The following is a 12,665-nucleotide window of genomic DNA, read 5'->3' as shown; positions in this document are numbered from 1 at the left end:
ACAATTCTGATAAACCGGACCTGCTTGGAAATCTAAAGTAAACTGTTTAAGGACATACTCTATACCACACATTTTTATGTATATTCTCATTAAATACTAATAACAACTCTTCAATAAAATTCTAGTTTGAGATAATTTACTATCAAACCACTGTAGACTACTAACCTCAGCCTTTTAATCTCCAACTATGATTAACTCCTGTTACCTACCCTTTGCTGTTTTCAGAGGGAGCACTATCCATTTTTATTTTTCTAAGAATAATCCTACAACATGTGATCTAGGTTCTCTTTCCTTCTGTTAGACATCACTCCTTTGGTTTCATTCACTTTTTCTCTAAAGAAATGCCCTGTGGTCCTGCCTTCCTATAAGCCTCTCCCACTGCCAAACAGCTCCTGCTGGTAAACAGAATAACCACAATCTGAATATCTACTGGATGCCAAACCATTTAGCTTTACTGTTTCTACTTTTACTACAAACATAGAGGGTACTGTCCCTGTTAAACAGGTGAGGAAACTGACACTTATGGTGACCTGCCCAAGGACACAAAGCTCATCAAATAACAGACTGGCAGAATTGTTGTTGGCAGAATTCACTCAGCCAAGTCTGACTCTAAAACCCATACTGCTCCTAGTCACAAAAATGCTGCTTTATATATTCATAGATTATGCTCCTATTACGAACCAAGAGCATTACTTCCATTTTACAAATGAACAGAGGTTGAGGGGGTCAGATAACTTTCTTAAGGTTATAAAGCCATGATGGAGCACAAACAATGTTAAAATGCAGCTGGACTGAACCCCAAACCTAGACACTGTCCCTGTCTCCTGCTACATTGAATTCTGCACTCAAAACTCTACCTAACAGCTCTAGCAGAAGTGACTGACTTGCCAAATCTAGTGGCCTCCTTTAAACTCTGCCATATTTTTCTGTGGCTTAACACTATTGACTAACCTCCTCACTCTTCCAACTATTCACCTGGTTTCCATCACACTGTGTTTGTGGCTTTATCTACTGTCCAAGCCCCTTTCAACATCTATCTGATCCTCCTTACAACTTGCCAGCACACCCTGTAGTCTAGTTATAACTCTTGTGGTTCTTTCCTCATTCCTTGTAAAAAATGGTTGCCTTTCCTTTTCATGATTTGCTTTCACTTGTCTCGTAAAGGCAGGCCTGTTCCTGTTTCTTCCAGCAGCACTCAAAAACTGCTGCTCTCAACCAGGCATAGAGGCTCTTCAATCAATGCAAGTCAGGGCCCTGGAGTCGGAATGACACTGTCATCATAAGCAATTGGGTAAGGAGGCTGCCCCCATTAGGCTGGTTTCATCAGAAGTTTTGCAGTGGTTTGCTTTAAGTATGGCTTTTCATCATGGAGGCTGGTTTTTCTAACAAACGCACTCACTGCTGGAGTACACGCTTGAGCGTTTTACTGGCAATCATCTTAATTACGCAAAGCCTACTTTCCAGGTAGAGAATGCTGTTACTAAATGAGGAGACATTTCATTCAGGGGAGACCATCCACTGTTTCTAATGGTGGCTGGTTCTTTGAGCAGTTATCTGAAATGGAAATGGAGACACTGCAAGAGATTATTTCAGTAGATGAGGCTACTTTTTTCCCTCCCAGTATGGGAACAGTGTTATTTGTTCTTCACTGGAAATTTGTTAACAAAGCAGAAGTGATTTTTTTTTTCCAGTTGAAATGTAAATTTAGTTCAACAAACAAAATTTCAGCATCATGGCTATAGCCTGAAAAAAGTACTTTGCTTATTTAAACCATTGATGAAATTCAGGAACACTCTAAAGGCAAGAGTTAAGGCAGGTACTAAGAGCCTAATCTTAAAAGGCGCAAGGAGCAGTCTCATCACTGGTCCTTCCAACCCTGTTCTATAAAGCTGGCCTCATGAGGTAAAAGAATCCAGCTCACCTATTCTGTTGAGTGTGAAGGTCTTATGCCCTAAAGGCATTCAGTAATTGCATGTTCACTGAGGTAATAGTTTTGTCCAAGGATAGTCTTGTTATTAGTAGTATAAAATTATGAGTAACAGTCCATTATTCATCTTCATAGCCTAATTGTCCATCCACTCTTCCCACCTAACTTTCCCCCAGTGTTTCAAGATCTTTCTTAAACTTACGAATCTTCAAGAGTCAGATTTTTGAAGCCCAAAGTAAATGAAACTCTCTACCATTTCCTGATTAACTCTGAAAACAGTCCTGCATTCCTGCAAACAGCAGAAGTTATTTTTAGGATTGAAATAATGATCTCACTTTCCCAGGCATGTAGCTTCAGCTGTTCTGACTGTGGGCAAGTCAGGAATGTCAAAGATTTGTCCATGAACTCATGTGAATCTCTGCATAAATAAACACGGTGTTTCAATAGGGACCGTGTGTTAAAAAGAAACTACATACAGAAAAAAAAAAAACCCCTCTACTTCCAACACTTTGAAATGCAATACAGAAAAATCTGCCTTTTTGATAAAAAGCATTCCATAGAACCTTTGGGGGCTAAAACAGTTTTAAAAATTAGGACAAAGTAAAATTGCACTCAGTGGCCTGGTCTAGTTTTAAACGACATGAAGGAATGTACAAAAAGCTTAGAACAGATTTGGAGGGATGCTGGCAGGTTCAATATTGAACTTTAGGATTTAAAGCTACCGAAGCTATCATATATGTATATATATGCAAATTCTATAGGAAATTATTTTAAAATGCAAAGTGCAGAAACTCCATAAAGGCAGTTAAAAATTGGATTATTTTTTAAAAGGAGGGGAAGACTGAATAAAGTAAATAGAACTGTTAGGAAACCTGGAAGGAGTAAGGGGTAAGTATAACAACCATATATATCATTTTCTAGGATTTGCCTTACTACCCTTCTTTAGATAATGCACCAAGACCAATAAAAGTCAATTTTGGTAAATAAAAAAGTTTTAAACAAGTAAGTTTTTATCATAAAGTTTAATTATGGTTCAGAAAAAATTGAGTGAATAACCTTCTCTGAAAAAATATATTGACTCTGTAGACTGCAGTTACTGGGGGCGGGGAGGGTAGACGGCAGCTGCTAAGTTAAATTACCCTATTTTCTATTCTTAAAATGACAAGAAGTCCCACATCCAGTCTGATTATAGAGATGCATGTGCCCCAAATGGCTGAGAATAAATACAACAAGAAAGGCAGAAGCTGTAAAGCTAAGGGCATGCAACAGGCTCTAAGAGAAAGTCTCAGAAATACCCAGAGTGGCAACAAGGAACGTTTGGCTGGAGTTTGAAGTTCTTTCAGTCGTCTTTGTCTTTCGCTCCATGCTTAAGGATGCGCGTGAACTCGATGTAATTGAAATTCCCCTTTTTGTCAATAGGTGCTTCTCTGTACAGCTCGTCCACTTCCTCATCTGTAAACCGGTCTCCCATTGTGGTCAGCAGTTCTCTCAGGTAATCCTCCTGAATGGTGCCTGAAGAACAAAGAAACGGAGATCAGAAGAGACACTCCCCTGAGGAATAATTACAAGGAGCATCTACACTTGACTAAGCACAGGGTTTACGTTAAGGACTATAAGCATGCAAATGTATGAAATATAGTCTTGACATGACTAAGCCAGCCTCAGCACAGCTGCCTAGAAAATGCTCCATTGCTTAGTGATATTAACCTTCTCTGCTCTACTGACCTCACTCGACAACAACCTCCCAATCTCTTAGTAACAACAGCTAATCCTATGCCTAACCAGAAGCCATGAAGTATGATGCTTCCTCAACATACCATGTATGATCACACTTCTTCTACAAGCAAATACACTAAAATCATCATTGTTCTTATTTAGGCATTAAGTCGTGTCCAACCCTTTTGCAACCCCATGGACTATAGTCCTCCCTCTGTCCATGGGATTTCCCAAGCAGGAATACTGGAGTGGATTGCCATTTCCTTCTCCAAGGAATCTTCCAGACCGAGAGATCAAACCCACGACTCCTGCTTGGCAGGTGCATTCTTTACCACTGAACCACCTGGGAAGCCCTAAAATCATCATAAACATTGGTAAAATGCTTCAGTGGAAAGAATACTGAAGTTGTGAGGTCTGGTTTTAACAAGGTATGTTACTTCAGGCACTTCACTTTACCTTTTTAAAACACGCAAAATGAGATTTAAAAAATTTTAAAAAACAAATCTACTTTTAGATTCAGTAACAAATATGGTTAGGCCCAGCGCAAAACCACTGAGTAGATAGTTGAGCATTAACTATGTCACAGATGCTGGGACAGGCACTGGAGCCCAACAGTGAGCAGAGAGGAACGTTCTCTACTTTGGACCTGTGCAAGCAGGGGTCTCATGAAACCTGACTGCACATCAGAATCATCCAGGGAGCTCAAAACAACCCCCGAGGCCACCCTGACACTGACATTTAAAAAGGCTCCCTAAGTAATTTCCACTGGACTAAAGAGTAATTTCCATTAGCAATCATGATCGAGACCCACTCCTGTAGTAATCCAAAGGTATTAAATGACAATTCAAGCACAGAGATTTTTGAAATTCATAAAGTTTCTACTTTACGGTAACTTCTTTGTGTGTGTGAAATTAAGTTAAAACACTGATATATTTCCTATAAAATAAATTTAAAGTGTAAGGTCAGTTCACAAAAGAAACTCTAAATTTATGGGTTCTTTTGGTAACTCAACCCTAGATTTAAAAAAAAAAAAAAAAGTTCTCTAAATCTTAGACTTTTAGATTTTAGAAATAAATCCTCCTCTTTAGCCAAGTCATTCAACCACCATGTAAACGAATCAACTGTGTGCAGGGCCTGTGACAGGAGCCGGGAGGGGTTACAAAGAAACAGGCTGCTGCTGCAGATGCACCCAGAGCGCGGGAGACTGAGGCCTGGACACACGCGCACAAGCCAAGCCCGAGCGCAGGCAGAACGCGTGCGGGCAGAGACACAGCAAACCACGGTGCGGGTGGAGAGAAGCGAGAGCTTTTCAAGTTTTCCCAGAGGCTGGGAAAAAACAGTACGAAAACACAGCTAAGGCTCTATTAAGAATGTGACCACTGAGATGACTGTGAAGAACAGATAAGACACTTTAATGGTTTTATTCCCTTCCACTAAAAAAAGTAACACATGTTCACTGTTTAAAAAAAAAAAATTAACATACAAAAGTTTTTGGCAAGAAAAAAAGTCTCTTCTGCCTGCCCTTCCCCTACTGGTTCCGGAAATAACTGTTCAGAATTTTTTATTTCAAGGGGAAGGAGGTGATGTGAGAAGGAAGGCAGAGGCACAAATGGCAAAGATATGTCAAGGCAACAATGCATGGAGACTGGAACAAGGTTGGGAAGATGATGCAAAAGTCAAGAGGGTAGTCAGGCCAGATGAGGCCCCATTGTGGGATGCCTTCAAAGCCAGAGTGGAGAGACTATGCTTCTATCCCCACATATAATACTTGGGACTGTTTAAACTAGTCCAAATACTGTGTAACCAAAGGGTGTGCCTTCCTTCTTAAAAATCTTGCCATGTAAGTTACCCCCTTATTTTTTTTCTCTTATATACACTTCTGCCAAAGGAGCAGGCATTCATGTAGCTAGCCTTTGGGTTTCTTTGGGAGTCCACTTTATGCAGGCAGTAAGCTACTATTTCATTCCCTCATTTAATCTTCACAACAACCACACAAGGTAGGAAATATTACGGTCCAACTTACTGATAAGAGCCTTAGAGAAGTTGCCTGAAATCAGACAGCTATTATGCAGAAGAGGATTATGAAACCAGGGCAACTGACTGCAGATACCAAATCGAAACAATCTCAGAGCAGAGAGGTACCTGATAAACCAACATAGGACCATACTGACACCACCACCTACAACAATCTACACTTTTTCCCAAGATTGCTCCTGTAAAAGATTTTCATTTGACACACAGTGCCTAACCCCTGTGGGATTATTCTAGTAAAGGAGTAATAGTTTCCTAAAGAAGTTCCAAATTCACCTATTAAATTGTGAATTAAATATTTAAGGGCAGAGGCAGTGAAGTGAGTACCTAACATGCCATAGGTGAGACCTGTCCCCCAAAACAGATCTGGTATAAACCTGAGGGTGTTACATGTCATCATGTTTCAAGTTATATATTTTAGCTGCTATAACCAAACAATAATCAGTTGGTAGTTAAAGGCTACCTCAGACTTACCAGTTGCTTCTTCATCAAAGCAAGCAAAAGCATTTCTGATGACATCTTCTGGATCTGTTCCATTTAATTTTTCACCAAACATCGTGAGAAACATGGTAAAATTTATGGGACCTGGAGCCTCATTCATCATGGCATCCAGATACTCATCAGTTGGATTTTTTCCTGAACAAAAACAGAGGGTCATAATTTTAATCACATCACAAAATGCATCATAGTAAACATTTTGACGTGACAGATGATCATTTATACAGTTTGCTATTTGTGTTCAAAATAGTAAAACTATTTGGAAAAAAGTCTTCTCGAGGAAAAGGGTCTGTATTAAGAGTCTGGAGACTGTGCTATTCCGCTGGGATGTCAGGAGGAATAACACTGCTTTCATAATCACGATCAGTTTGCAGCACACGCATGCACGCGCGCACACACACACAAACACAGCTGGTCTCCAGCCTGATTCTGAGACTTGACTAGAAATCTGCAGGTGGTCCAAGGACCTTACTTTGGGAAACAATGCTCCAGATTTTGAATCTCAGTGAACTGTAACATCACTAGATTGGCTTCACAAAACTTTTAAGACTTCAAAAATAAATAGAAAAGGTTGTTCTGGAAATTGTTTGATTTATTAATATTAAAACTGATCATTACCCAGGGAAGCAAGCATGTCATGCAAATCTTCCTTGTCGATGAACCCGTCCCTGTTCTGGTCGATCATGTTGAAGGCCTCCTTGAACTCCTGAATCTGGGACTGGTCAAACATGGCGAACACGTTGGAGGTCGCGCGCTGGGGGCGCTTCTTGGTGGTCTTGGTCTTTGCTCTTTTGCTCGACATGGTGGCAGTTAAATCCTAACAAAGAGGGGAAATACAAGAAATAGCAAAAACTAAATTGAACTAGCCTTCCACAGATATTTGCGCCACTGAGAGATGGGTTTAAAAACTATTTCACGGGACAGTATCACTTGGCAAAAATCTGTCAACTAATTGCTACCATTACTCAGAGGATCAATCTACAAATAGAAAAACCAGGCTCGTCTTTTGAATTCAGTCATCCTTAGTAGCTGTGACGTTTAGTAAACAGTCTGTTACTAATTTCAAGTTCCAAATTACCACCAAGATTAATTCAAAGCTCAGAGCATTATCAACAAGATTTCCTGTCCCCAGTACTACTGGGCAGCTGATTAAGGACTGATAATAACTCAATCCATCAGCTTAATAACAATATAGAAAACAAGAAACAAAAGATGTCAGGACGCTGGAGGAAAAGTGTTAGTTGTGTATCTCAGTGTTATGCAGTACTGACGAACATTAACTCATCTTCTAAGCCAAATCATCTGAAGTGATTAAGTCCTCTAAACAAAAATCAGAGCACAATACAAAATTTTTAAAGCAATTTAGTTTTTAAGAAGTTTTGGAAAGCATTTTAAGAGATATGGAAACTACCTTTGCTCTCTAATAATCTAAATTTCTCCCCGTAAAGCTTTTAGGTTGAAAATAAAAATAACGTCTAATAATTCCCTTTCAACACTAAATCTTTGAGACTATAAACAATTTGTTTGAAGTTAAAAATCCCACAGTCATCAGACAATAAAATTTTACCATACCATCCTTCAGAGCCGAGGTGGCGAGGGCAGTCAGCAAAACCTCTAACCCACAAGACTAAGACACTGTAATCAGTTATATTCTCTCAAGCAGGTCTAAAATAGGCACTAGTGATTTCACACTCTGACCAGGACAACAGTTTTAAAGCTTACGTTCTGAAAACATTTAGCTATGATGTAGCAAAACACTATGCCCTTGCTCTAAAAATAAGTGTGTGGATTGCAAAGAATGAACTACCTAGATGTCAGAACTGCCAAGTGAACTTAGGACACAATGCTTCATATGAGTTTTAAAACTTATTTCTTACATTCTTTCCTTGATTACACACCAGCCAGCCAAACTACATTCAATTATGGAAATAATTAGAAAAGCTCTGACTATGCCTGAATTTTTTTTTTTTTTAAAGCTTACTCTGTTCTCAGATTTTTAGAAGGAAATTCCAGAAAGGAGAGTCACAAATTCCAATTCATCAAATATAGCACTCCTGCCATGCACTGGAATGTGCTGCTGGTAAGCCATACCCTACTTGACACAGAAGTTAGGATGTATGCTCCTCCCTGGTTTCCAAGTTTCCTTTAATTACTCTTTCGTGATATTTTCATTTTATAACATCTCTGGACGCAGCAAATCCCTTTATTATCTAAACTACAAAGAGAGCTGTATGTAATTCCCCCCTCTAGTCTAAATGCAGTTTTAAAACAAGTAGTTACAGCATATATTATTTCTTCCTCTCCTAAATGGACTCTAGGACTTGAGTTAGTGGCTAAGATGCAATGAGTGGCACATATTTACCAGTCCACATCTCTTTAGTATTTTAGGTATGCCCCTGTCTTTGCAAAACAAAGCGTGTGTTTAAAAATAGTCTGTTTTGTTTGACAACATTGTATTACCCTAACTATGCACAAATGTCAGTTGTTTTAAGAACAAACAAACAGATGAAAAAGACAGGTCAAGTGGTTGATAAGAACTGATTTTTTAACCCCACAAGACCTCATAATACTGAATTTAGTATCGTTTCTCTAGGTACCTTTTTAAAAATACTTCAGTTGGATTATAAAGTAACACACACACTTTCATTCTAGAATTTTGATACATTTCCTATTTAGTCTTTCTTTTAATCATGCCTTTAATTAAAATCAGTCATTTTAATCATGCATTCTTTAAATAAGTAAATACATTATATTTTAAAGTTATAAAGGTATTTTGGGGGTCAGCACTGACAATGCCCTCAGTTTTTCTTTAGCTCATCTGATCCTTAATTATTAACCATTAATATGATCAGCAGAATTACATTCATGTGCATCTAACATCATGAATGCTGATTATCATTTAAGAATTAAGAAATGTTAAGGTAGGTGTGCTCTCTTTGAGGAACTTAAATATAGTTGGGGAGGCAACTGTGAAGAAATGAGATGATTGGTTCAACTTATGAAATGAGTTACATAGTTTTCATTCCCTAAGTATGACTCTCAAGTAAAAACAATGTGTAACAAAAATGAAAAATAACTCAAAGGTGGTACATGATTATCAAATACTATGAATTCATAAAAGTCCTTTGTTTCTAAAAGTTTTTTCTGGATGGGTGGGGGGAAGGGTGGGGGAAAGAACTTGAAAAACCCTAAAAGCTACAAGACATCCTTATCCTTAGAATTAAGAAATTGAAATGTTAGTCTTAATCCTAACAAATTAGGGTAGTTAATGCTATCAAAATTTGGTAGTATAACGCTGGGCAAGTTACTACATGGACCTTTACTTTTTCAAGGAGGTTGGATTCTGATCTGTGAGTTTATCTCCCACCAGAAATCTGGATCCTTTCAGTGATAGGGAGTTCAGCTTTGCTGTCAAGTTATTTCAAAACAAGGAAAAGCTGTTTTTTTTCCCCTTACCAAACTGAGAGTACGGGTAGAGTTAACTCTGGCGGTAATGTGTGTTAGTCGCTCAGTCGTCCTACTCTTTGCGATCCCATGGACTGTAGCCCTCCAGGCTCCTCTGTCCATGGAATTCTCCAGGCAAGAATACTGGAGTGGGTAGCCATTCCCTTCTCCAGGGAATCCCAACCCAGGGATGGAATTTGGATCTCCAGCATTGCTGGCAGATTATCATCTGAGCCACCTAACTCGGGTGGAGAGGGAGCCAAATGAGAAACAGTGCTATGATCCCAAGGAGCCGATCACTTTAGATACTGTCACTGTCCTCCTTGCTATGATTCAAGTATGCTGTCCACTTTTACTTTCCCCAAACAAGCCAGCCTGTAACTCTCTTCATATAACAAGCCCTCAGCAAATGCACAACTCTTATAGGCTAGGGAAAAATAAAACTGAAAATATTTTATACATCAACCTAAGGATTATTTATGTACATTGAGAAGATTGCTATGCAGGCACCCACAGTTTCCAAGTTATGTCTTCACTCATCATAAGCTCAGTCTAGACTTTTGAGGCATTTAATGAAAGATCTTTGGTGTGAAGGGCTCTGTGTTACATGGAACTTGAAAACCCTGAGACTTACAGAGTCAACCTCTATGAAATTCACAAAGATTTCAGATGCATGAGAAAAAGTGAATGAAAACAGTTCAAGGGCTGTTAAGGAAAATCAGTTTACAGAACCGAAGGAGTATAACCTTGTCTTAATCAGGGAGGGAAGGGGAGTGCTGGTGGTAATGAATTTCTGGATTTATCCTTCTAGCTGGATCAAACAGGAAGAGAATCATTCAAGGTTATGACAAAAGGACAGATACAAACTATTTCAGGAAAAAGTTAGGCTAGATTAAGTGATGGGAGAAATGGAAAATAAAGATCCTCAAAGAGGCTTTCCCCACACACCAAGGGCAACAAAAAGACTTTTCAGAATTTGTAGATACTCTGGTTTTATTTATAAAATGGGATTAAACCATACCAATATTGGCTTCCCCAGTGGTTCAGCGGTAAAGAATCTGCCTGCAATGCAGGAGACAGGGGAGATGTGGGATCAGTCCCTGGGTCGGAAAGATCCCCTGGAGGAGGAAATGGCAAATCACTCCAGTATTCTTGCCTGGAGAATTCCATCCTGAGGAGAGCGCACACACACACACGCACACAAATATTACTTTGAGATTGCTAAGTCGCACCCACTCTTTGCGACCCTATGGACTGTAGCCTGCCAGGCTCTTCTGTCCACGGGATTCCCTAGGCAAGAATACTGGAGTGGGTTGCCCCGCCCTCCTCCTGGGGATCTTTCCGACCCAGGGATCGTACCCGGGTATATTACGTTTCCCGCATCGGCGGCTGGGTTCTTTACCACTAGCGCCACCTGGGAAGCCCAGAATACTCTAGTTAGAATTCTAGAGTCCAGCATTTATAGTGGTAATAAATGTAAACTAATCTGAAAACTTTCTACAGAACACTCAAATTGATAGTATTCTGGAAATATATGTTCTTTAATGAAAAACTCCCATCTTAGGAAACACTTCCTAATGTAATGGCACATAACATCTACTTTCCAATCCAGACCAAATCTACTGTCTCATTTAATAAATGTATTTTTTTTTACAAGCTAAGTTTATATACTTTTTTGGTGCTAACCACAGTTTTTGAAAAGTATATTTTCAGGCTGGTGTTTCCGTTCCAACTTAACCAAGTTTTCAATTCCTAAGTAAACTTCCGGTGGAAGGTAGGATTAGTCCTCTAAGACTGCCACACCCAAAAAGTTGTCAGCACTTGACAAAGGCAATTCGTTGTCGAGGTTCACTAGCCTGTAAAGCCTCACTTTTTAAAGTTTTTCTTGCTGGGTTTTCATCAAAAGCTTTCCAGAACAATGAAACAAAGAATAGTAATTTTAAGAATCACTCGTTTTCTCCATCTTTAGATGTGCAACTTTCTGCACTTAAGTTAAAATCTCAACTAAACGCTTATTTGTTTCAAAGTTCTGTAAAGAAATGATACACTCTTTGCTAAACCAATTCAGATACTTTTGAAAGTAAACACTTTGAGAAGCGGACTTAACTCGGAGGCTCCACCCCAGAGTAACAGGGAGTTTTTTGGGAGTTTTCCTGAAGCCTCAAACTAAACCCCAAACTTTTGTTTGTCCAACTATCACTTAAAAAAAAAATCAAAACACTCCAGTTACAAAAGTGGATACTCAGCTGAAGTTGCGAACTTGAGGTGGTTATTCCCACTAAACGTAGCCACACAGCTGCAATAACAGCTGCTGCGGGCGGGCGTCCGGGGACCGCACCAGGCTACAGTTTTTGCGCAAACTCTCTGGAATTGGGCAAGTTTACGTTAGAAACTAAACTTAGTCCCAGCGTCAGCTCCGCAGGGCTCGGGTTTCGCAGGCCGGCTGCCGCCCAAGCTCGCGGCGCCAGCAGGCTAAACCACACTTCCCGAGCTCCAAGTTTGGGCAAACGAGCGAAGCTGGCGTCCGGGCCGGTTCCGGCCGCGGCCTTCGACGCCGGAGCGGCCCGTGGGCTCGAAACCCAGGAACCCGCACGCACACCTGCCCAGGTGCGCCCCCGGCAGCGCTGCTAACCACTCCGCCAACCCCAGCCGCCCCGCGGGGATGCACCTCGGGACGGGCCTCCCGCGGCCTCCCGCGAGCACCACTCACCCTAACTCTGCCGCGAGAATCCGAGAGTTTCTGCAACCTCCTCGCTGCCCCAGCTGCCGCTACCAACTCCTTTCCACTCCCAGAGACTGTACAAACCGACACTTCCGGCCTTCGCTTAGCGGACCGGAAGGAAGGGAGTCACCATTCTCGGCTAACAGTGCGAGCCTGGCAGGGCGACAGGGCAGGGGGGTTCCCGATGTGCTCAGAGGGCGCAGTTTTGACCGAGTGCACTGGAAGGACGTGTCGAGCGGGCAGCTTAGAACACAGTAGAAAGGGTAATGATTCTCCAGGTCTGATGACTGAGTTTCCGTCATTTTTACACCTCGTCTTACAGTGTAA

At 40.6% G+C, this 12,665-nt stretch overlaps 1 protein-coding gene across 2 annotated transcripts; it reads right to left on the bottom strand.

Annotated features, from left to right (window-relative positions):
- Window positions 1–2,930: 2,930 nt before the first annotated feature.
- LOC122685018 (myosin regulatory light polypeptide 9) lies at window positions 2,931–12,476 on the bottom strand. Of its 2 annotated transcripts, none has more exons than XM_043889656.1 (4): window positions 12,327–12,476; window positions 6,791–6,989; window positions 6,149–6,310; window positions 2,931–3,439 (listed from the first exon to the last, which is right to left on the bottom strand). In XM_043889656.1, the coding sequence occupies exons 2-4, from the start codon at window positions 6,972–6,974 to the stop codon at window positions 3,267–3,269; spliced, it is 519 nt and encodes a 172-aa protein (XP_043745591.1). In that variant the 5' UTR covers window positions 6,975–6,989; window positions 12,327–12,476; the 3' UTR covers window positions 2,931–3,266. The 2 variants fall into 2 exon arrangements, with proteins under 2 accessions (XP_043745591.1, XP_043745590.1); XM_043889655.1 differs by lacking the exon at window positions 12,327–12,476 and adding an exon at window positions 7,745–7,887.
- Window positions 12,477–12,665: the final 189 nt, after the last annotated feature.

This window comes from Cervus elaphus, chromosome 27, assembly GCF_910594005.1.
Source record: "Cervus elaphus chromosome 27, mCerEla1.1, whole genome shotgun sequence".
In the NCBI taxonomy this organism is placed as follows: Eukaryota; Metazoa; Chordata; class Mammalia; order Artiodactyla; family Cervidae; genus Cervus; species Cervus elaphus.
The sequence above is the reverse complement of the archived record's forward strand: the minus strand, read 5'-3'. Positions and strand labels throughout refer to the sequence as shown.